The sequence below is a fragment of the Cetorhinus maximus genome, chromosome 14, assembly GCF_964194155.1.
Source record: "Cetorhinus maximus chromosome 14, sCetMax3.hap1.1, whole genome shotgun sequence".
NCBI lineage: Eukaryota > Metazoa > Chordata > Chondrichthyes > Lamniformes > Cetorhinidae > Cetorhinus > Cetorhinus maximus.
In genome coordinates this window covers 33,520,475-33,545,630 of record NC_135892.1, presented here as the reverse complement: position 1 = coordinate 33,545,630, position 25,156 = coordinate 33,520,475, and the positions used below count along the sequence as shown (strand labels likewise).

The 25,156-nt window shown below is 40.6% G+C and overlaps 1 protein-coding gene across 9 annotated transcripts in view; it reads right to left on the bottom strand.

Moving 5' to 3' along the window:
• The window catches only part of senp6a (SUMO specific peptidase 6a), a 159,951-nt gene that overhangs the window by 86,870 nt on the left and 47,925 nt on the right, over nucleotides 1-25,156 (bottom strand). For 3 of the 9 annotated variants that reach the window (XR_013578665.1, XM_078556771.1, XM_078556770.1), the window contains exons 4-8: nucleotides 16,222-16,367; nucleotides 14,467-14,634; nucleotides 13,682-13,783; nucleotides 2,217-2,240; nucleotides 42-112 (exon numbers count right to left, since the gene is read on the bottom strand). Coding sequence is in view for 8 of the 9 variants with exons in the window: in XM_078556771.1 (XP_078412897.1) it covers nucleotides 42-112; nucleotides 2,217-2,240; nucleotides 13,682-13,783; nucleotides 14,467-14,634; nucleotides 16,222-16,367 (511 nt within the window). In the remaining variant the exon portion in view is untranslated. Of the gene's footprint in view, nucleotides 1-41; nucleotides 113-2,216; nucleotides 2,241-13,681; nucleotides 13,784-14,466; nucleotides 14,635-16,221; nucleotides 16,368-17,343; nucleotides 17,438-25,156 lie in introns of all 9 variants that reach the window. The other 6 variants (XM_078556772.1, XM_078556774.1, XM_078556776.1 and 3 more) reach the window with 5 other exon arrangements.

Sequence of the window (25,156 nt, the reverse complement as noted above, 5' to 3'; positions counted from 1 at the left end):
AACACGAAAACATAAATCAGCCTTGAACTACTCAGGCTCACCTCTTCCATCAGACTCCATTAAAATAATACTGTCCACTGGAACCCTTTGAACATCGGCTGGGTATTCTTTTCTGAAATCATACAATGAATTTTAAGATAAAAATTGGTCTTCACACTGAAAAGATTTTCCAGCCCATGGCACAATTTCTACAGATGATACAGCATTTATTTAATACATTTCTCAACAAACAAAAAGGATGCATCCCTGCAAACCCCTGCCCCCGCCTGCAATATTCAGACTACCCACAGATCTAAAGCAAAACCCAACTCTTACAGAAGTGACTATCCACATTCAGTTCGAAGAGGCACTGCTATTAAAAAGCAAAGACTGTTTTAAGCTTGTCTGATCCAAACTGATTTATTACTTCTGCAAAAATGGAAGTTTCCTGGAATTCCACCTACAAAGCAATTGGGGAAAGGGAGATAGAATTCTGTTTTACTGCAGAGTAAAGGTTGTTCAACATGTGCAAAGATACTGGGTCATAAGTATATGATGGTCACTAATAAATCCAATAAGGATTCCTTCCCTAAACTTCTTTATCCAGACAGTGGTTAAAATATGGAACTCACTACCACAAGGAATAGTTGTGGTGAATGGCAGAGATGCATTTGAGGAGAAGCTTGATAAACATGTGATGGAGAAGGGAACAGAGTTATGCTGATTGTATCAGATGATTAAATGATGAGATTGGGAGGAAGCTCATACGGACCATAAACATTGGCATGGACCAGCTGGGCTCAGTGGCCTGTTTCACAATGCACATCCTATGTAGTTATATATAAAACCAATGAAAATTAGCCTAGGTTCTTGGGAGTAATTCTGCATCAAACAACTTTTAAAAAAAATGATAAATCACAAGGTACAAACATGAGCACGTACAATTCATATTCTAATGAAAAACACACAATTTAGGTTTGACAAGAAGCTTGCATTTACATGGCAGCGAGATGCCTTTGAATGAAGCACTTAAGTATGGGACCTATTATTCATGTCATCCTATATTTAAGTGATAGCACACCTGAAGTTTCATTATTAGGCATACTGCATTAAGCTATGTTATGCAAAGCATGTTAGGATAGACAAGTATCCATCTAAGAGGCTACACCTGTGCAAAACAAGAGAATTAAAATACAAGTTGAACCAATTTGTCATAATGGATTCTAGTTTAATCAAAATTGGGCTTGAATGTCAAAGCAATAGTGTACTTCTATGATACAAGTGAAAATATAGCTAGCTACCTTGTACAGGGTTGCTTACTATACCAAAGACTTGAGCAAAACGTATTGAGAATTATCACAAATCGTGGTGCACAAACAAATATTCAGCTCTTTATACAATCTGATTCATCCTTTTGGGTACAAAATGGTTTTTGAGAATTTCACAAATATTCTTTCACAATAAAAACTGTTACTAACTACTTTCTATAGGCTTGCAATGAAATAGATTTGATTTCTCAATCCAAACCACACTCAGAATAAGCTTTGATGCAAAGAGGCTGAATAATAGTAAACTTGGTAGAGCAGCAGACTGTATAATGGTGGACTAATGATCATTCGTTGAGACATTGTACTGTATACTTCAAACTAAGCCAATTCAGCACTATTCCAATCTGAAACTACTTCAGTCCCATAACTGTTTGCAAACAACTGCTTTGATTTAAAATACCAAGATCCTGTATTAGAATGACCGCACAAGAAAAACATCTCCAGCTTTGGAGCAGAGATTAATGTTGATTGCACAAATTTGTTAGTGAATAGCAGAACGGCAAGATGAAGCTGAGGCAATTTCGAAAGCATTAATATTGAGCTCAGCAACGGAGATCAAAATTTAAAGTGGTTGGATCAATGAACAGTATGATCAGAATTACATCAAGTACATCCTGCATTATTTTTGCGATGTTTAATGTGCAATACTAATTAGGCAAAAAATGACTCCTGGGTTGACAAGGTCACTCAGAGCACCAGTTCTGGGAAATGGAAAAATGCCATCATGGTAGATAAAACACTAACATGAGGGCAGGTAAAACAGCGTACTTTCATGTCTTGATTGAACACACTTTAAATGAAGTCCCAAGCAAATGAGAAGCACACAAAGCATTGACACCAAATGAAGCTATTTATGAGGCTGTAAAATGCCAAGCCCAGCTGATATACAAACACATCAATGACACTTACCCCTCATCAGTTAAGCCAAGACTGCTTTAAAAGATGAAAGAAAACAAGAGGTAATAATCTCAGATTAATGTTACAGGTTGACACATAGCAAATTATTAGTATATTACATGTTTGTATCTTTCAATTTCTTTAAAAAGGCAATTACAGCGCTATTCCAGTTACATAAGAAAAGACTCCTTAAAACCAACTCTGGTTATCTTTGAAATAATCTTCAATTACAAAATTTCCAATATTAGCTCTAAGCAAAATATATGCTTAGCCATGAAATTAAAAACAAATTCCAATCAAATTTGAACAGCTTATAATTTTACTCCATGCACCTTGAAGATTATATTCTAGCTTTATCTCCTTACACTGTATTGTAAACTTGAACAATATCAGAATAAGATCTTCAAGCTTGCAACTTGCATCTGCCACTTTCAATTAATATTAGCTATTCCAGTTACAGTGGGTTGAGATTTTTGGAGTTTATGATTCAATAGACAGTTGCCAATAACTTTTTTGTAGGGATTTGGATCAAATTACTGCTGTGCCTATTAAATGCCACAAAAAGTTTATTACAAGTTGAAAATAATTCCTGTTGAGGAATTTCCAAGTGATGCTACTCAGATTCTACACCATTATGGTTCACCTCAAGTTTGTGATTTAGTTAAGGTAGCTGCACTTCAATATTTTGCACATTGATCTTACAGTCCAATCATGTGCAGACCTTTATTGCTAAAGCAAGTTTAAATGCAAAAAGAACCAAATCAGATTAGTAACCACACAGTCTTCTGAGAATGATTCCATGGTAAGGATTTACAATGTGATTCAGCCAGACCACTCTGGTCGATAGGCCCCAAACATATATACAAGCAATTTTGGATGGCACACTTTAGGAAGGGCGTGAAAACTTTTGAGAAAAATAAGAGAATTACAGGCATGGTTCCAGGAGTGTGGGATCACAGCTGTGTGGATAGACTGGAAAGCTGTTCTCCTTCAAGCAGAGGAGGGAGGTGTCAGCTGTGGCTCAGTTCATAGCACCCTCGCCTTTGAATCAGAGGGTTGTGGGTTCATGTCCCACTCCCGGAAAACCAAGAACTGTGATTGTACTCGAAAGAGTTGCAATCTGTGACTGTTGATAACTCGAAAGAGTTTCAAGCAGAGGAGACCAAGAGGAAATCTGACACAGGTGTTTAAAATCATGAAGGGTTTAGATAGAGCAAATAAACAGAAACTGTTTCTACTAGTCAAGGACCAGAAGTTGCAGATTTAAGATGATTGGCAAAAAAACCAGGGGTGGCATGAACAAAAGCCATTTTAAGCATGAGTGGTTAGTTTATGAAGCACACTGCCCTATATATGCCTTCGAAAGGGATTTGGATAAATATTCCAAGGAGCAAAAATTGCAACGATATGGGTAAAGAGCGGAGCATTCAGACAACATGGATTGTTTTTTAAAGCACTAGTGCAGACACAATGCATCAAATGGCTTCCTTCTCTGCTATAATTTTCTATGATTCTATGGTCAGGATTTACAATGTGATTCGGGCAGACCATTCTGGTCGATAGGCCTCAAATATATGTACAAGCATTGGAGAAGGGAGAGAGGAAAGAGCAAAAGGGGACAACTTACAAGGTTAGATTCTCTCCCACCTACAGAAAGCATCGATTACAAAAAAATCACAGGGACACTGCCCAAATGTTCTGATGGTGCTTGCAGCAAGTCAGTATCTCATTATGGCTGAGGACTCTGAAAACATACTTTACAAAAAACTAGGGTTCAACAAACCCAAGCTCTACAGTTTAAAAAAGGTGAGGGTGAAGGGGAGGCTTTTGTTAGGTGTACAAATTTTTTTTAATGGCATAGATAAAAATACTATTTGAAATTAGGACCAAAAATACCAAATTAATGAAAAGTTAAGATTATAATGAATAAAATTGCTAGAGGGAAGAGTTTCTATGGCCAAAATGTCCAATTTTCATCCTTGACTTTTCTTATGTGGTGATTGGAATCTGACATTGTACAGTGTCAGGCTTAAACAAGGTTACTTCAAAAACTGCTATTGGAGGTTAGGTGCACATTTGATGCCATCAAAATAAACCACAATAGCAATTTAGTGCAATAATCTGAACAAATCATCCAAAAGTCATCTGAAATTTTGGTTATTCTATGTCAAAATCCATTTTATGCATCCTGACTACTAAACAATGTAACTACAGTAAATGATAAAAACTTAAATACATGCTCTCAATATTCTCAAATGACAGAAATGAATAAAATACAGGTCATTGTTTCTTTAAGCCAAAAAGTTAAAGGCCACTTAAAGCTAAGGTCTCAGGTGACTCTTCTTCCTGTGGTCAGGGGCTTAAAAACAGCTGCTTATCTGCAAGACAGCTGAATTGATGAAGTAATCAGCAGATGATAGACAACAAAGAAAATTGGTTTACAGATTATGGCAACAATCCCTCGCACTTTCCATTAAACCCTGAACAATGTGGCTTTGGATTGGCACTTTTAAAAGCAATGAGAAGCAAGAATTGTTCTCAAGTGGCAGCAGTGTCAGGTCAGAAGGTTTTAGATTCAGACGCAACTCCAGAGTTTTAGATACATAAAAAAAAGACAATGCCATAGTATGAACATACGGACATGGAGCAAGAGGAGGCCATTTGGCCCCTCGAGCCTGCTCCGCCATTTAAGATCATGGCTGATCTGATAGTAACTTGAAATCTGCATCCCGCCTACCTCCGATAACCTATCCACCTCTACCTTAAAAATATTCAAAGACTCTGCTTCCACCGCCTTTTCAGGAAGGGAGTTCCAAAGACTCACGACCCTGAAGAAAAAAATTTCACCTCATCTCAGTTTTAAATGGGCGACCCCTTATTTTCAAACAGTGGCCCATAGTTCTAACTTCTCCCACAACAGGAAACATCCTCTCCACACCCACCTGTAAGATCCCGAGGGGACTTGATGTGTTTCAATCAAGTCGTCTCTCACTGCTCTATACTCCAGCGGGTGGAAGCCTAGCCTGTAAAACATTTCCTCATAAGACAACCCACCCATTCCAGATATTAGCCTGGTAAACCTTCTCTGAACTGCTTCAAATGCAATTACATCCTTCCTAAAAAATGGTGACCAATACGTATACAGTGCTCTAGATGTGGTCCCACGAGTGCTCTGAATAACTGAAGCATAACCTCCCTTTTATATTCAATTCCCCTCGCAATAAATGATAACATTCTATTAGCCTTCCTAATTACTTGCTGTACCTGCTGACTACACTTTTGCGATTCATGCACTAAGACACCTAGATCCCTCTGCATCTCAGAGCTCTGCAATCTCTCACCATTTAGATAATATGCCTTTCTTTTACTCTTCCAGCCAAAATGGACAATTTCACATTTTCCCACATTATACTCCATCTGCCAGATCTTTGCCCACTCACTTAACCTATCTGTATCTGTTTTTAGCCTCATGTCCTCTTCACAAATTACTTTCCTACCTATCTTTGTATCAGGAAGTTGGGCAACCATCCCATCCATCCCTTCATTCAAGTCATTTATACAAATTGTAAACAGTTGAGGCCCCAGCACTGATCCTTGTGGCACACCACTCGTTAAATCTTGCCAACCTGAAAAAGACCCATTTATGCCTATTCTCCATTTCCTGTTAGCCAGCCACTCTTTTATCCATGTTAATATGTTATCCCTGATACCATGAGCTTTTATTTTCCATAATAACCTTTGATGTGGCACCTTTTCAAATGCCTTCTGGAAATCTCAGTACAGTACATCCACTGGTTCCCCTTTATCCACAGCACAACTTTCCTCAAAGAACTCCAATAAGTTGGTTAAACATGATTTCTCTTAAACAAAACCATGTTGACTCTGCCTAATTACCTTGAACTTATCCAAGTGCCCAGCTACAGCTTCTTTAATAATTGCTCCTAACATTTTCCCTATGACAGATGTTAAGCTAACTGGCCTGTAGTTTCCCGTTTTGTCTCCTTTCCTTTTTGAATAATGGAGTTACATTTGCTATCATCCAATCTAATGGAACCTTTCCCGAATTTAGGGAGTTTTGGAAAATTAAGAACAATGCATCAACTTTCTCACTAGTCACTTCTTTTAAGACCCTAGGATGAAGTCCATCAGGATCTGGGCTTTTGTCAGCCCGCAGCTCTAACAATTTACTCAGTACCAATTTCCAATTGCAATTTTCCCAAGTTCCACCCTCCCTTTCATTTCCTGATTTAGAGCTGCTTCTGGGATATTACTTGTATCCTCTATTGTGAAGGCTGATGCAAAATACCTGTTCAATTTATTGCCATTTCCTTGTTTTCCATTATCGATTCTCCAGACTCACTTTCTATAGGACCAACACTAACTTTCTTAATTCATTTCTTCTTAAAATATTTATAGAAACTCGTACTATCTGTTTTTATATTTTTGGCTAGCTTTCTCTTGTACTCCAATTTTTCCCTCCTTATTAATCATTTAGTCATCCTTTGCTGTTCCTTATATTCTGTCCAATCTTCTGGCCTTCCACCTATCTTCGCACAATTATATACTTTGTCTTTAAGTTTGATACCATCTCTAACCTTTATAGTTAACCACGGATGAAATGTCCGTCCCTTGGGCTTTTTCTTACTCGTTGGAATGTATCTATTCTGAAACATTCCCTTAAATGTTTGTCGCTGAATCTCTATTGACCTAACCCTTAACCTAATTTGCCAATTAACTTTAGCCAGCTCTGCTTTCATGCCCCCATAATTGCCTTTATTTAAGTTTAAAAATATAGTCTCGGACCCACACCTCTCTCCCTCAAACTGAATGTAAAATTCACACATATTATGGTTGCTGCTACCTCGGGGCGCCTCCACTATAAGACCATTAATTAATCGCATCTTGTTGCGCAATACCAAGTTTAGTATAGCCTGCTCTGTGGTTGGCTCCAGGTCATGCTGTTCTAAGATATAGTGGTAACGTCACTGGACTAGTAATCTAGATGCCCAGGCTGATGTCCCGAGGACCAGTTTAAATTCCACCATGGAAGCTGGTGGAATTTGAATTTAATTAATTAATCAATGTAATTAATTAACAAAAAAACTGGAACTGAAAGCTAGTCTTCAATAACGGTGCCATGGAACTATCAATTGCCGTAAAAAAACAATCTGGTTCACTAATGTCCTTTAGGGAAGGAATCTGCTGCCCTAAACTGGTCTGGCTGACATGTGACTTCAGACATACAACTACCCTCTGAAATGGTCCAGCAGGCCATTCAGTTGTACCAAACTGTGGCAGAAAAGTCAAAACAGAATAAAACCGGATGGACAAAGGCAATGGAAAGAACAATGGCAAATCCAGCTCTGTCAACCCTGCAAAGTCCTCCTTACTAACATCTGGGGGCTTGTGCCAAAATTGGGAGAGTGGTTTCACAGGCTAGACAAGCAACAGCCTGACATAATCATACGCACCAAATCATACCTTACAATGTCCCACACACCATCACCACCCCAGGTAGGTCTTGTCCCACCGCCAGGCCAGACTTACCAGAAGTGGCGGCACAGTGGTGTACAGTCAAGAGGGAGTTGATCTGGGAGTCCTCTACATCAACTCTGGGCCCCATGAAATCTCATGGCATCAGGTCAAACCTGGACAAGGAAACTTTCTGCGGATTACCACCTACCGCCCTCCTTCAGTTGACGAATCAGTACTTCTCCATTTTGAACACCTATTGTAAGAATCACTAAGGGTAGGAAGGGCACAGAATGTATTCTGGGTGGGGAACTTCAATGTCCATCACCAAGGGTGGCGCACCATCATTCTAAATGGGACGAATTTCAAACATATCGACCAACTCAAAACTGGGGATCCATGAGGCGCTTTGGCCCATCAGCAGCAGAACTGTATTCAACCACAAGCTGTAACCTCATGGCCCGGCTTATCCCGGACTCTAGCATCACACCAGGGATCAGCCCTGGATTAAAGAAGAGTGGAGGAGGGTATACCTAAAAATGAGGTGACAACCAAGTAAAGCCTCAACACCAGACTACTTGCATGCCAAACAGCGGAAGCAGCATGTGACCGACAGAGCGAGGAGATCCCACAACCAACAGGTCAAGCTCTGCAATCCTGCCACATCCAGTTGTGAATGGTAGTGGACAACTGAACAAATAAAGTGAGGAGGAGGCTACACGAATATCTCCATCCTCAATGATGGGGGAGACCAGCACATCAGCGCAAAAGACAACGCTGAAGCATTTGCAAGAATCTTTATCCAGAAGTGCCTCGTGGATGATCCATCTAGGCGTCCTCCTGAGGTCCCCAGCATTACAGATGCCAGTCTTCAGTCAATTCGATTCACTCCACAGGATATCAAGAAGGCTGAAGGCACTAGATACTGCAAAGGCTACAAGCACTGACAATATTCCAGCAATTGTACCTAAAACTTGTGCTCCTGAACTAGTTGCTCCGCTAGCTAAGCTGCTCAAGTACAGCTACAACACTGGCATCTACCCGGCACTGTGGAAAATTGCCCAGCTACGTCCCATTCACAAAAAGCAGGGCAAATCCAACCCGCTCAATTACCGCTCCATCAACCTACTCTCGATCATCAGAAAAATGATGGAAGGGGCCCCGACAGTACCATCAAGTGGCACTTGCTCAGCAATACCTGCTTACTGACAGAGTTCTGGATTCTGCCAGAGCTGGTCAGAAGCTCCTGTCCTCATTACAATCTTGGTCAAAACACGAACAAAATAGCTGAACTCACTTCAGAGGTGAGGTGAGAGTGGCTGCCCTTGATATCAAAGCAGCATTTGACCAAGTGTGGCATAAAGGAGCCTTAGCAAAACTGAAGTCGATGGGAATCAGGGAGAAAACTCTCCGCTGGTTGGAGTGATACCTAGCTCAAAGGAAGATGGTTGTGGTTGTTGGAGGTCAATCATCTCAGTCCCAGGAGTTCCTCAGGGTAGTGCCCTAGGCCCAACCATCTTCAGCTGTTTCAATGATCTTCCCTCCATCATAAGGTCAGAAGTGGCTATGCTCGCTGATAGTTGTACGATGTTCAGCACCATTCATTACTCCTCAGCTACTGAAGCTGCTGTGTCCAAATGCAGCAAGGCCTGGACAACATTCAAGCTTGGGCTGACAAGCGGCAAGTAATATTTGAGCCACACAAGTGGTGAGCAATGATCATCTCCAACAAGAGAGAATATAACCATCTCCCTGTGACATTCAATGGCAATGTCATTGCTGAATCCACCACTGTCAATGTCTTGGGGATTACCACTAACTCCAGAAACTGAACTGGACCAGCCACATAAATACAGTGGCTTCGGGAGTAGGTCAGAGCCTAGGAATTTTGCAGCAAGTAACTCACCTCCTGACTCCCCAAAGCCTGTCCATCATCTACCAGGCAGAAGTCAGGAGTGTGATGGAATACTCTCCAATTGGCTGGATGAGTGCAAAAGCCACAACACTCGAGAGGCTCAACACCATCCAGGCCAAAGCAGCCTGCTTGATTGGCATCCCATTCACCACCTTCAATATGCATTCTCTCCAACACCAATGCACAATGGCAGTGGTGAGTAGCATCTACAAGGTGCATTGCAGCAACACACCAAGGCTCCTTCAACAGTGCCTTCCAAACCTGGAACCTCTACCACCATGAAGGACAAGGGCAGTAGATGCATGGGGAACACCACCACCTGCAAGCTCCCCTCCAAGCCACACAGCATCCTGACTTGGAACTTTATCAGCATTCCTTTGTTGTTGCTGGATCAAAATCCTGAAACACTCTTCTTAATTGCACTGTGGGTATACCTGCACCACATGGACTGCAGCAGTTCAAGGCGGTAGCTCACCAACACGTTCTTGACGCCCACATCCCATGAAAAAAATGCAGTGACCAAAATTTAAGAAGATAATTCATAACTCTTAGCATAGAGTCTTTCTTTCTCAATGGAATATATCTATGAGAAAGATACTATCTGTGGCTAACAAATGAAGTTAAGGATGACATCAACCTGAAAGAAAAGATGTACAATGCTGCAAAGGTCAGTAATAGCCAAGGTGATTTGGAAATTTTTAGAAACCAACAAAGGATGAAAAAAGTAACAAGGGTGAAATTAGAATATAAGAATAAACTAGCAAGAAATATAAAAACAGACAGCAAAAGCTTCTACAAGTCTATAAAAAGGAAAAGAGCAGCTAACATAAGCATTGGTCCCTTAGAAGATGAGATTAGGGAATTAATAATGAGAAACAAGGAAATGGCAGAGACTTTGAAGAAGTATTTTGTATCTGTCTTCATAGTAGATGACACAAAAGCATCCCAAGAATAGTGGAAAAGCAGGGTGCAAAAGAGAGGGAGGAACTTCAAATAATCACGATCACTGGAGAAAAAGTACTGGGAAAATAAATGGGACTAAGGGCTTACAAGTCTCCTGGACTTTTTGGCCTGCATTCTCGGGTCTTAAAAATATGACAGCAGAGATAGTGGATGCATTGGTGGTAATCTTCCAAAATTTCTTACATTCTAGAAAGGTCCCAGTGGGTTGAAAAATGGCAAATGTAACATCATTGTTCAAGGAAGGAAAGAGACAGAGAGCAGGAAACTATAGACCAGTTCGTCTAACATCCGTCACTGGGATGATGTTAGAATCCATTATTAAGAAGGCAGTAGCAGGACATTTAGAAACTCATAATAGTCAGGCAGAGTCAACATGCTGCAACATTTTTTGTGACTGAGGTGATTGACTGTCAACAATCACAACCATTTTCCTCTGTGCTAGGTATGCCTGCAACCAGTGGAGATTTTTCCTGATTCCCAGTGGCTTCAATTTTGCCAAGGCTCCTTGATGCCACACATGGTCAAATAGTGCCTTGATGTCAATTCAGTAGTAATAAGGCCACCAAGTCTTATAGGTCTTTACAAAACAAAATTAAACATTTATTAACAAGAAAAATGATTTTTAAGCACATACATGTCTATAAATTACTACTATAATAACTTCTAAATCCCCTACTTAGCCTGACTCCCAGTTACACTTTCGTTAAGGCAAACAGTAAGACACAGATTTTAAAAGACCCAGGAAAGCTGACACACAATACCCTGAACCAATTGAATTCACAGTGAGTTTTTTTAACTTCAGTTCTTTGAAGACAGCTTGAGGCTTAGATGCTGAAGGCTTTTCATATTTGCTAGATCTTAAAAATGTCTACTCTTACACACAGCCTTTGCTCCTTTATACATATTTCCTCAGGGACACACACGCACACAGATATAGATACCACTATTTTACAATAAATTTCAATAACATTATTATATCTTCCTGACACTAGTGATTTCAGCCATTTATTGATATCACGTGGAGTAAATCGAATTGGCTGAAGACTGGCATCTGTGATGCTGCAGAACTCGGGAGGAGGCCAAAATGGATCACTCAGCGCTTCAGACTAAAGATGATTGCAAATACTTCAGCCATGTGTTTTGCACAGATGTGCTCCTCCCCTCTACCATTGAGGGCAGGGATATAGGTGGAGCTTCCTCCTCCTGGTAGTTGTTTAATTGTCCACCACCATTCACAACTGGACGTGGCAGCACTGCAAAGCTTTGATTTTAAAGAAAATTTGTTCATGGGGTGTCTATTGCATGCTGCTTATGCTGATGGGCATGCAAGTAGTCCAGTGTTGTAGCTTCACTGGGTTGACACCTCTTTTTTTTTTAAGCTGTGCCTGGTGCTGCTCCTAGCATGCTCTCCTGCACTCTGAACTGTTCGGTCAACTTTTGAAACAGCCCCAAAACAGCTGGGTGCAATACTCCAGTTCAGACTGATGGGGTGGAAACCTCAGCAGTCTATCAAGTACATGATAATAAAGTTTGAGCAGACAAAAGTCCATCGTGCAAAAACATACACAGTTTGCTAACTAATAGCCTTAGCAGGCCTAAGGAGAGATGGTGTGCGAAATAGATGCATCAGTTGTAATCTTCCAAAATTCCCTCAATTCTGTAAAGGTCCCAGTGGATTGGTAAACCACAAATTTCACACCCCAATTCAGGAAAGGAGAGAGACTGAAAGCAAGAAAACTATAGGCCAGTTAGCCTAACAACAACAATTGGGCAATGCTGGAATCATTATTAAGCAAGTACTGGTAGGGCACTCAGAAAATCATAATAAAATCAAGCAGAGTCAACTTGGCTTAATGAAAGGGAAATAGTGCTTGACAAATCTATTAGAGCCCTTTGAGGATGTAACAAAGAGGGTGGATAAAGATGAACCAGTAGGTGTAGTGTATTTGGATTTCCATATGGCATTTAGGAAGGTGCCACATGAAAAGTTACTACACAAGATAAGAACTCATGATGTTAGAGGTAATATATTAGCAAGGATAGAGGATTAGCTGACTAACAGGAAACAGAGTAAGGATAAATGGGTCATTTTCAGGATGGCAAACAGCAACAAGTGAGGTGCCACAGGGATCAGTGCCAGGGCTAAACTATTTACAATCTATATTTATGACTTAGATAAAGTGACCAAGTACAATGTATCCAAATTTTCTGATGATACCAAGGTAATTGGGAAAGCAAGTTGTAAGGAGAACACAAATGCAAAGGGATATAAATATGTGTAATAAGTGGGTAAAAAATTTGGCAAATGGGTTATGGGAAGATGTGAAGTTGTCCACTTTGGTAAGAAGAATAGAAAAGCAAAATATTATTTAAATAGAGAGACTGCAGAATGCCACGGTACAGAGGGATCTGGGTGCCTTCGTACATGGAACATGCAGGTACAGCAAGTAACTAGGAAGGCAAATGGAATGTTGACCTTTATTGCAAGGGCGACGGGGTATAAAAATAGGGAAGTCTTGCCACAACTGTACAGGGCGTTGTTGACATCACACCTGCAGTATTGCACACAATTTTGGCAGTTTTATTTAAGGAGGGATATACTTCCATTGGAGGCAGATCAAAGAAGGCTCACGAGGTTGACTTCTGGGATGAAGTGACTGTCTTATGAGGAAAGGGTAGGCAGGTCGGGCCTATAATCTTCGGAGTTGAGAAGAATAAGAGCTGATCTTATCGAAACATGTCAGATCTTGTGGGGATTTGACAGGATGGATGCCGAGAGGATGATCCCTCTCATGAGAAAATCTATAAATAGGGGGCATAGTTTCAGAATATAGCGTCACCCATTGAAGACAGGTCATGAGGAGGAATTTCTTCTCTCAGTTATGAACCTTTGGAATTCTCTCCCCAATGAGCAGTGGAGGCTGGTTCATTGGATAAAGACTCATTTTTGAACTAAAGAAGAGTTAAAGGGTATGGGGAATAGGCAGCATAGTGGAGTTGAGGCCAAGCTCCGATCAGCCATGATGTTATTAAATGCTGAAACAGGCTCCATCAGCTGATGGCACTCTCCTGCTATTTCTTATGTTCTGATGAAATGGAAATTTCACAGGACTGGAGTAGTGCATGCCTTTTGTAGGTTGGCATTAACGCCTGGTGGCAAGAGAATTGAAGAAGTTCTATCCTGCATCTGGACACGCTATATCCCAGCCGAATGTATTCAATGCTGTTCCTAGATGACAAAGATGGAAAACGTTCAATTCTCTTGCATCTCTATTTTTCATCTGAATATGCATTTATAGATGAAACAAACAGCACGAGTAAGCAAGGTTGTGAATTGCAGTGTTACAGCTGTGAGGCATTCATCACTGCATCTGTAGCAATTGTGCAAAGCATTTTCAGTGTACATCAATCTACGATCACTATATCAACACAGCTTAAATCCAGATTCAGAACCTGACCTGGAGAGACAGCTTGACTCTTCTTCACTCAGGAATCAGTTAGGTAACTAGTTAACATTAAGTTCTGATCATTAGCAGTTGTTTGAAATTCAACTAGTTTTACAATCTAGGGCAAGGGTATAAACTATAGGTGTCAGCAATGAAAACAACACATTTTATCTAAATTTCGAGGTTGTTGACATTTATAGTAATTGTTTGAAGGTCAGCAATAATTACACTTAGGGTACATGCCATTCTTGATCAGCCTAATCCTCTGCCAATATAGCTAACCTGCTAGAGATTCAATGTTTCTAAATACAGCAAGACAAATTCCATTCAGTATTCCTGTGTATACCAACAGCTTAGAAGAAATTTAGAGTATTCTTCTCTACTCTTGTTACATAAAATAATGCTTCAAGGTTCTAATCCAGATAAGTAGAACACCAAAATAATAACAATAGATTGGCATACCTACCTTTGTGCGGCTGTTTTTACAATTGACTGTGCATTGGCATGATGAAAACGCCTTCCCCGAACAACAATTCCTGGACTTGAAGGACCACTAATTACAAAGTATTTGTTTCGATTTTTATCAACCTCTTTGTTTGGTGCAAGTTGTGAGGTCACAGTTGACATGCTTTCACTGTAAACAGAAGGTATTTAGCATTTCAGTACATGCTCTGTAGAAAATGCCATTTTAATTATCTACTGATAAGTAGCAACAGCAGCTTGTGTGTGTGTGTGTGTGTGTGTGTGTGTGTGTGTGTGCGGGGTGGGGGGGGGGGGGGGGGGGGGGGGGGTGGAGAGAGAGAGAGAGAGAGAGAGAGAGAGAGAAAGGGGTTGGTAAAAACATCCAAACTGGCTGGCAGACAGCCACCACAAGACTGATGGTGCCAAATAAGAAGTTCGAGAAGGTGAAAAACTTACACCAGCCTATTCTGAGTAAGTTGATCAAAGCCAACACTTCTGCAGCCTCTGAGTCAAACAGTAGAATTTCATGCCATCTAACAAAATCTGTTAATGTTTTCAGGCAGTTAGTATATCTCTCACAGATACACATTTAAAACTTTGTATTAAAGACAAAGTAGTGTGAGACTATATTTTTCCAGCTGTGGTTGTATCTTTGTATCATCCCTGGGTTTTACGATTACTTTGAGCACTTTGTACTTCAGTTCTCTACAACTTCACTTGCCCCTTGCATCTAATGAACTAAGGCTTCATCACAATGCAGCCTCAACTTTCTTAAATATCCAACCTACTCCACTTCATTCTTAAAATATATGCCCAACACAAAGCTGTATGCTGTGTTTCAAAAGCACAGAAATAATGCATTATGAAAAAGGCCATTTAATCATAGAAATTTCTTATCTACAATTTGATGCAACCAGAACATATTTTGAAAATTTGACATGCTAAATTCCCAAAGGACAGTATTTTATGTATACTCAAGAAGTTGCATTAAACATACACGAGATTTAATGAAAATACAAACCACAGTTCTCTTGGCAGCACTCAAGTAAACCCTCAAATTTAGAAAGGTATGCTTGCTGCAAAATTGTGTTAGAAATGGTTTCTATTAGAAGCGGCAAAAGGGTCAGAAACCAGATAATAGTAAAACTAAAAACAGAAAATGCTAAATACTCAGCTCATCAGGCACATCTGTGGAGAGGAAGAGAGTTAACGTTTCACGATAAACTCTGCTTCTCTTGCCACAGGTGCTTCCTGACCTGCTGGGTACTTCCACCATTTTCTATTTCTATTTCAGATTTCCAGCATCTTCAGTATGTTGCTTTTGTGACAGATTTAACTGGATTGGCAAAAGGACCAGAGGAAACAATCCTTCCTGCGGAGGGTTAAGGTCTGGAATGCACTGCGCGAGAGCACTGAAAGAAAATTCAATAGTAAGTTTCAAGAAGAAACTGGATAAATGTTTGAAGGGGAAAACAACACAGGATTATAGGAAAACCACAGGGGAATGGAACTAATTTGATGGCTCTACCAAAGAAGTGGCATAGGCACAATGGGTCAAATGGCCTCCTTCTGTGTTATATGAACTTTGTTAGAAAGGGCATAAAACCATGATTTTGACTTGCCCAGACACTGTAATATCCTGAATCAATTAACGTCACAAACAAGTTTTGAAAGCAAAAGAATATCAGCTAGAGAGACTTCAGCAAATAATATTCATAGGAAATGTTCAAGCATAAACAAGTTCACAAATTTGACAGACCTCAGTTTCTTGCCAGACCCCAGCATGTTGAGTCCAGTTGCATTTCCTTTCAAAGTTTTACAAAAGCCACTTGCTTGATTTCTTCTTGTATAGTTTTTCAAGGAACCAGTATTGTTAACTGATTCTGATGAAAATAGAGTTTTGGTCTGAAAAAGAAAGTAATCACAAATGCACTTCAAAGGTTTTCTGGATTTTTGCAGCAAGTTACAACTTATGTTTTTAAATTGGCTTTTAAATGTAGACATGGAAATTCTTCCCACTGCATTTTGTCAACTTCAGCATTGCTCCTTTTCAACTCAAATCTTTGAGCTTATATCAAACTCAAATGGGAATAAATCCAACAGACTTCCTTTTTCAGGTGTTACGAACGTGAGATTTTATAGGATGGTTATCTTTTAAACTGTCTCCTTTAATTAAAAAGTAAAATAGAGTAATGGAGAGCGGCATGTGACTTCCTACAAGTTCTGCCTGGCGATAAGCTTATGTAGCCTGGCTGCCAAGGTGACAAAGGCTCAGGTCAAGCCCTATTGAAAGCAAGGGGCCATTTTTTTTTTAAACACCTGGTGCCAGACTTACTGACACAGAGAGTGAACAGATAGACATGAAAAACTGCAGCTGCTGTAAACAGCAGGGGAAAAGGCTATAGCCACCAGGCAGGATGCTGGTTGAGACTCGTTCTCTAGTCATAGTGAAGGGACCTGTGGAGATTAAAGGAGACTGGAGGAATCGCCCTGATGTGACTGGGAGGAGTCGTCACCAGAGTAGGCCTTGATACTGGGGGCATGCCGAGGCGAGGGGATGGGAGGCGAGGGGCGGGGGGAGCCCAGGGGAGGGGCGGGGGGAGCCCAGGGGAGGGGCGGGGGGAGCCCAGGGGAGGGGCGGGGGGAGCCCAGGGGAGGGGCGGGGGGAGCCCAGGGGAGGGGCGGGGGGAGCCCAGGGGAGGGGCGGGGGGAGCCCAGGGGAGGGGCGGGGGGAGCCCAGGGGAGGGGCGGGGGGAGCCCAGGGGAGGGGCGGGGGGAGCCCAGGGGAGGCGGCCGGCCAGCGAGGCGTGGCAGTCGAGTGGAGGTGAGCGGGCGTGGACAGTGGCAGCCTTGATTTAATGCCTCATCTGAGGGACTGTACCTCTGATAATGCATCATTCCCTCAGTGCTGCATTCGAAATCAAAAATCCAAGCTGACTTTCAAGTACTGGAATGGGTCTTGAATCCACAACCTTCTGACAAAAGTGCAAAGAATGAAGCCATGGTTAACAGGGTCTCTAATTGATACATGAATTGAAGTGCTCTCTTGATGGATGCTGCCCAACCTGATATCCCTTGTCTTTTTTTCTAGGTTTTTTGGAAGGAGAGATGCAGTTGGAATTTATTAGGAGGTGCATCATGTTCTAGATACCAATGCACTTTTAAAGTGCTATGTTTCTTTCTGCAATTTACAAGAGAAAAAATAAAAGTCACAATAAACCAAGCAAATAAATGATGTTGATTGCTCTAATCTTTCATAGTTTGCTTGGAAGTATTTGAGGGTTTCAGTTAGCACCATTTAAAAATTAAAACAGCTTTGAGGATTTCCATTTTCAACAGACACTTAGTAACTTAAATATTCTGATTAGCAAAGTTAGGTTGCCTGTCATTTGATTTTTTTTGTAGATTTACCTACTTTCAGAGGAGAAACCTTGAAGACATTCTCACTTCAAGAATTGGCATTATATAGAAGCCAGAGTTATCATACAAAATTCCTCACTGTATACAACCATTTTCTGGAAAACGTGAGACTGTTTTTAAATAAGACCACAGTGGAGAAAAATAAGTTTGATCCTATGAGTCAAGGCCAAGGGTTTTGTGTTGCCACTATATGTGTCATTGTTAATCAGCTAAAAGACATTTAAGATGTTCAGATGGAGTTGCCTCAGAAAGGGATTGAAGGCCAATTGATGGAACCCATGACGTTACTTTGGTCCTGAACATTTTGTATTTGCCTCTGAGGATGGATCAATTTTAACTATTTATTTTTTGACACTATTATGAGGGGCCATTCATCTTCCTCAGCAGATTCATTGAGTTTTATAAGGTTCATGACAGTGCAAATTAAACTCAATCTTCTAGAAGAACAAGCTGATATTTTCTCATTCAATTGGTTGTCAAACTTTTGAATTTCTATTTCACCATGCAAGGACCTAATATAACTCATATTAAGGCAATGCAATCAAATTTAGCTCACAAAGAATTAAACATGAGGAAGGGGGTAAGTGGTGGATTTAATTTAGAAAGTTTGTGGAATGATGCCTCTGGCACACAAAGTCCAATCAGGCATTCTGGTGAATTTTCTTTTTCATTATTTCAGGACAGTATTTCTTAAATTCCACATCAAGTTGAGACAGTAGAACTCCTTAAACGATGTCAGAAAAGGATTAGATGATTACCGTGTGGTGTCTACTTTCCTGTGAGCTAAGCTGGTCATATTTCAGGAGAATCACCAATTTTATTTTGGGGGGGGAGTGCAGGGAGGGGGAGTGCAGGGAGGGGGATAGCGATGTAAGGAGGAAGAGGAAGCAGCTTATCCCTTATTTGGCAGCTTTACTAGTCAATCCCTGGACAGGAAGAGCTTGGAGAAGATGAGTGCTCAAGCTGCTGGCTTCCTGCCAGGCAGTTATACCTACAGTATAAAGTCAAGAAATGATGATATTTATCTACAAATGTTGCTCTACTCTTTCATTTAGTAATGGTAAAGTAAGCATGTTTATTGATTTATGCTCTCATCTTACTATAACCTTAAGTAGTCTATCTCTCGAAAGGTTGGAGAGCATACAAAGCACATGAAAAGTTACTGCAAGTGATATAACAAAGGAGTTTCACTGTTCCGAGCCCCTGGGTCACTTTATCATATGACTTGATATTGGCAATAAAGGTCAACTTTGATCCTAAAGAACACAGGTTCCATTTATACTGGGTGCAGGAGAACATCTGTAGTAGACTTGGAGTTTAAAAGTTACATCTTGGTGCCAATGAAACACATTAAATGCACAACCTTAAATGTCTTGTTAAATGGAATCCTTGAGTTCATAATGTCGCAAAAGTGTTGAGTGCATGAGTCATTAATCGGGGACTCACTGGATTTGAGAAATTGCAAGATATCTAAAGACTACTTATCTGAAACTTTGCCTGTGAATGGAATACTTCCTACTTCACATACAGTGTCACTATCATACACTCCCAGGTCAGATATGGATAGCATAATTAATTGGAAAGCAAACCTCATTGGAATAATGTGCCTTAACCAAGGAATAAGCTCAGATGACAACCCCCATTGCATCAGAGTTAAATTTTCCTTATTTCAAACAGTCAACCTGTGATGTCTTGGAATGAGACAGCCAGACAACTTAGCATTATTCAGCTTTTGTTTGCCTTAAAGAGCTGAAGTATTCCCTTGTTGAGAAGACAGCATTCAAAGTTGTGTAATATCTGAAAGATTATTGATGAGTTTGTCAGCTGTTGCCTCCAGAAAATCCAGATCAGTTTGGAGCATTTCATAAACATGGTCTATCCTAAACACTATATTACACTTAACCATAAGCTCTCCTTTAGAGGGAAGACAAGGTGCACTGAACAAGATTTTGTTATTTGTTGAGATGTACCATGAGCGTGTCCCAATGTTAAAAATGCTCATCAATATATCGAGGGGTCACCATAGCCCAGGGTGAGGTCCTACCCAACTTGCAGGCTATGCTGCTGACCAAGAAAACCGGCCACCCCAGCAAGTTTTTTGCTTGAAGTGAGGAGATTAGAAAAAGATCATTACTAATGCACTAATGTTGTGCAGAAGCTCAGTGATTAAGATACTCCCTCATCTGAGGCTGATGATCCAATGTGCTTTTTAATATATCAAATAATAGTGACTGTTAATTTATTTTTAAATATGTGTTTTCAGCCCACTCAGATTTTCAAATAATCTACTTAGGGTAAATACTGCAACTTTCGAATCTTATAAAGGAAACAATCTTGCAATTAAGGCAGGACAAACTTGCTGTGAGCTTGAGCGATAAAAGTTAGAAGGTGAGAATGCATAAAAGGCTACCCTATGAAATGCTTTCAAATATTACCAAGAGCAGCTGGAATACTGTCTTCCTTCACAGTGCTCTAGTGTGTTCTTTGTACTCCTTTATTTAAATGTAAGTTTTAACTTCATTCCAATGCATCTGAAAACGTTTGAAATAAATATCATGCACAAAATAAAGGTCATACTACATCAACATTTACATAATGCCTTCAATTTGTAAAACGTTCCCAAGGTACTTCACAGAAGTTTAATCAAATAAAAAAATTTACATAGAACCAAAGTAGGAGATATTCTGCATTGCAACTCTTCAAAATACCTGCATGCAACAAAACCTGGGCAACTTTCAGGCTTAGGCTGATGTATGGCACAGATATCACTTGCCACCTAAGTGCCAGGCAATGACTATCTCCAACAAGAGAAAGAATCTAACCATCTGTTCTTGATGATCAATGGTATTACCAGTGCTGAAATCACCCATCATTAACGTCCTGGGGTTGTCACTGACCAGAAACTGAACTGGACTGGCCATATAAATACTGTGGCTATAAGAAGAAGTCAGGTGCTGAGAATTCTACAAGTGAGTAACTCACCTCCTGATTCCCCAAAATCTGTCAACCATCTACAAGGCACCAGTCAGGATGTGTGCATATCCAACAACACTCAATAAGCTCAACACTAGCCAGGACAAAGTAGCCCACTTGATCAACACCCATCCACTGCCTTAAATATTTGCTCCCTCCACCACCAGTGCACAGTGACAGCAGTGTGTATCTTCTACACGATTCACTGCAGTGACTCATCACAGATCCTTCGAAACCTGCAAGAGCAGCAGGCGCATGGGCTCCCCTCAAAGTCACAGGCCTTCCTGGTTTGAAACTATATTGCTGTTGCTTCACTGTTGCTGGATCAAAATTCTGGAACTCCTCCCCTAATAGCACTGTGGGTGTATCCACACCAATGGTCTACAATAGTTTAGATGCCTTGATGGTGAAACATCTTAAAGGACAATTTGGAATGGACAAGAAATGCTGGTCTTGCCAGGCACATCAACATCCCATGAACAAATAAACAAAAATGCTGCATTTGTTCTAATAATATTGCATCCTCTTGCTCAAATCCGCTCAGAGCCTGGATATCAAATGTTAAATGTTGCACATATCTAACAGACCAGAGTCCAAGGGATGAAGTGGAGACGCTAAGCCGTACCTTAACGGAAAGTGCCCTAAACCAAGCTGGATGCCTTTTTTGTTGAGGAATATCACTGGTGCAAAGAAACTGCTCCACAAGTCTCAAGTATTTATTGCTTTATAGACTAGGCCTGTCAAAGGTGCAAGAACAAAAAAATGCTTGTATCAAAAATGAACAATTTTGTTAGATTAAAGATTATTGTTCTGAAGTGACGGCAAGGAGGAAATAGACTGGCTGGGCTCATCAGCTTTTCCTGATATATATTAATGATCTAGATCTTGGTGCGCAGGGAACAATTTCAAAGTTTGCGGATGATACGGAGCTCGGAAGGAATCAACGACAGAAACAGTTATACTATAGATACAGCCTAATATGAAAGCAGTTGAGTGTGGTCACTTCAGGACAGTAATCTTAATCAATAAAATTGTCCACTTTGGGCACGAAATGCGTTTTTTGCAAAGTTACAAAGTGCAGTGGTGGGCAAGATTCGAGAAACAATTATTCGGGATCGATTTAGTAGTCACATGGAAAAATATGGGTTGATACGGAAGAGCCAGCTTGGATTTCTAAAGGGGAAATGGTGTTTGACTAACTTGGGGTTTTTTGAAGGGGTAACAGAAAAGGTCATGAGGGTAATGCTATTGATGTGGTGTACATGGACTTTGAAAAGGCATTTGACACAGTGCCACACAACCGACTTGTGAGAAAAGTTATTGCTCATGGAATAAAAGGGACACTAGCAACGTGGACACAAAATTGGCTGAAAAATAGGAAGCAGAGAGTAATGGTCAATGGATATTTTTCAGGCTGGAGGAAGGTTTGTAGTGGAGTTCCTCAGGGGTCGGTATTGGGACCCGTGCTTTTCCTGATATATATTAATGATCTAGATCTTGGTGCGTAGGGAACAATTTCAAAGTTTGCGGATGATACGAAGCTCGGAAGTGTTGTGAACTGTGAGGAGGATGCTGTGGAACTTCAAGAGGACATAGACAAGTTGGTGGAGTGGGCAGATAGGTGGCAGATGAAGTTCAATGCGGAGAAGTATGAGGTGATGCATTTTGCTAGGAAGAACATGGACAGACAAAATAAAATAAGGGCTGAAATTTTGAAGGGGGTGCAGGAGCAGAAAGACTTAGGTGTATACGTGCATTGATCATTGAAGGTGGCAGGACAGGTGGAGAGAGCTGTTAATAAAGCATATAGTATCCTAGGCTTTATTAATAGGGGCATAGAGTACAAGAGCAGGGAGGTTATGCTGAATTTATATAAGACACTCATTAGGCTTCAGCTGGAATATTGTGTACAGTTCTAGGCACCATATTATAGGAAGGATATGAACACATTGGAGAGAGTGCAGAAGAAGTTTACAAGAATGGTTCCAGGGATGAGAAATTTCAGTTATGAGGATAGATTGGAGAAGTTGGGACTGTTCTCCTTGGAGAGAAGGCAGCTGAGAGGAGATCTGATAGAGATGTTCGAAATCATAAGGGGTCTGTAGAGAGGAGATAAGGAGAAGCTGTTCCCACTCGTAAAAGGATCAAAAGTGAGAGGGCACAGATTTAAAGTGATTTGCAAAAGAAGCAAGTGTGACGTGAGAAAAAGCTTTTTCACACAATGAGTGGTTCGGGTCTGGAATGCACTGCCTGGAAGTGACCTTGAGGCAGGTTCAATCGAGGCATTCACGAGGACATTAGATGATTATTTGAATAGAAACAATGTGCAAGGGTACGGGGAAAAGGCAGGGCAATGGTACTAGGTCATAATACTCATTTGGAGAGCCAGTGCAGATATGATGGGCTGAATGGCCTCCTTTTATGTGGTTAAGATTCTGTGATTCTGTAATTCAGTGTTGCAATGTTCAAAAACTCTGATCTTTGCTTGGGTGGTCACGTAAAAGTGCGAATGACTTCAGGATCTTTGTGGATGGATAAATTTGGGTGGCACAAATAGTCTTTCTCATCCCTAACTTGACTTGCATAAGAAATAGGAGGTGGAGACTATTTGAGCCTGCTCTGCTATTCAATCAGGTCACAGTTGATCATCTACATCAACTCCAGTTTCCCATCCTATCCCATATCCCTTGATTCCCTTAGTATCCAAAAATCTATCGCTATCTTGAATAAACTCAGCAACTGAGCATCCAAAGCTCTCTGTGGTAGAGACTTCCAAAGATTCACAGTATTTTGAAAAAATTTCTCCTTATTTCAGTCCTAAATGGCCAACTCCTCATACTGAGACTGTAACCTCCTAATTCTAGATTCTCCATCCAAGAAATATCCTCCCAGCATCTCCCCCAGGAAGTCCTAAAGAATTTTAATGAGGTCATGTGTTACTCTTCTAAATTCTAGGAACAACAGGTTTAATCTACTCAATCTCTACACACAGGGCAATCGCTCATCCCAGCAATTAGTCCAGTGAATCATAGTTGCACCTTTCTAAGGGAAGTATATCCCTACTGAGCTAAGGGTATGCACACATTACTCCAAATGTGGTTTCACCAAGTCTTCCATCTTGTAAGATGATGGCTTGCGCTGCGACGGTCAACACTGTGTTAAATCTGGTCTCACCAAGGCTTTATATAATTGTAGGAGGATTTCTTTGCTCTTATACTCCCATGCCTTTGTAATAAAGGCTAACGTACCATTTGCTTTCCTCATTGCTTGCTGTAGCTGCATGTTAGCTTTGTGATTTATAGGTCTGCATAAATACGAACATTTTCCAATCTCTCACCTTTGGAACATATAATCTGCTTTTCTATTTTTCTTACCAAAGTGGACAACTTCATACTTTTTCACATTACACTTCATCGGCCACGTTCTTTCCCACTCGCTTAACCTGTCAATATATCCCTTTTCAGCCTTTGCTTCCTCCTCACAGATTACTTTCCCATTTGTATCAAGCTTGTGTTATACTTGATCCCTTCATCTAAGTCAGGCTTGTCCAACATTTTTGCTCGGGGCCACATTTGCATATTTTTCTCTCTCAAGGGGCCGATGTGCAAATTTTGGCATAACGCTAAACTGAATTTCAAAAAAAAAGCTGAAGTTTTAAGGAAAGAAACAATTACTGAGCAAAAGTACAGCAATGTCACAAATTATCAATTTAAAAAAGAGTAATAAAAATGATCAGATTGTGAGAGGGTCACAGTGTCTATGTCCAGCTCACTCACCCGTGTTTGTGTGTGTGTGTGTGTGTGTGTCTGTGTGTGGTGTGTGTGTTGGTCAGTGTGAGTGAGAACCTTGAAACGGGTCCCAAGGCAGATACATGAACAAAACCTGTTGCAAAGCAATACTGAACAGCAAAAATAAAAATCCAATTCTGTGTGTATTGATTGGACAACCTTTGAAACAGCACGGGCATTTGGTCTAAAGTTATAACAACAGCTCAATCACTGTAGGCCACCAATTTAATATTCAGATGGCCATAAAAGAGTTACAAAGATTTCAACTCAAATTCCATTACTAACTTGAGCAACTGGATGTAAGCCCAATCACAGTAGTTTAATTTTCCACATAACATGCATTAAAAAGCCTCAGTTCCAAAGACTTGTGCACCTAACTTAGGCTGGCACTTCAGTGCAGTAATGTGAGAGTGCTGTCTTTTGGGTGAAAGCACTAAAGCCCCACCTGCCTTTTCAAGTGACATAAAGGATCCCATGGTACTTCATTTATTGAAGTGGAGGAGCAAGTTGTCC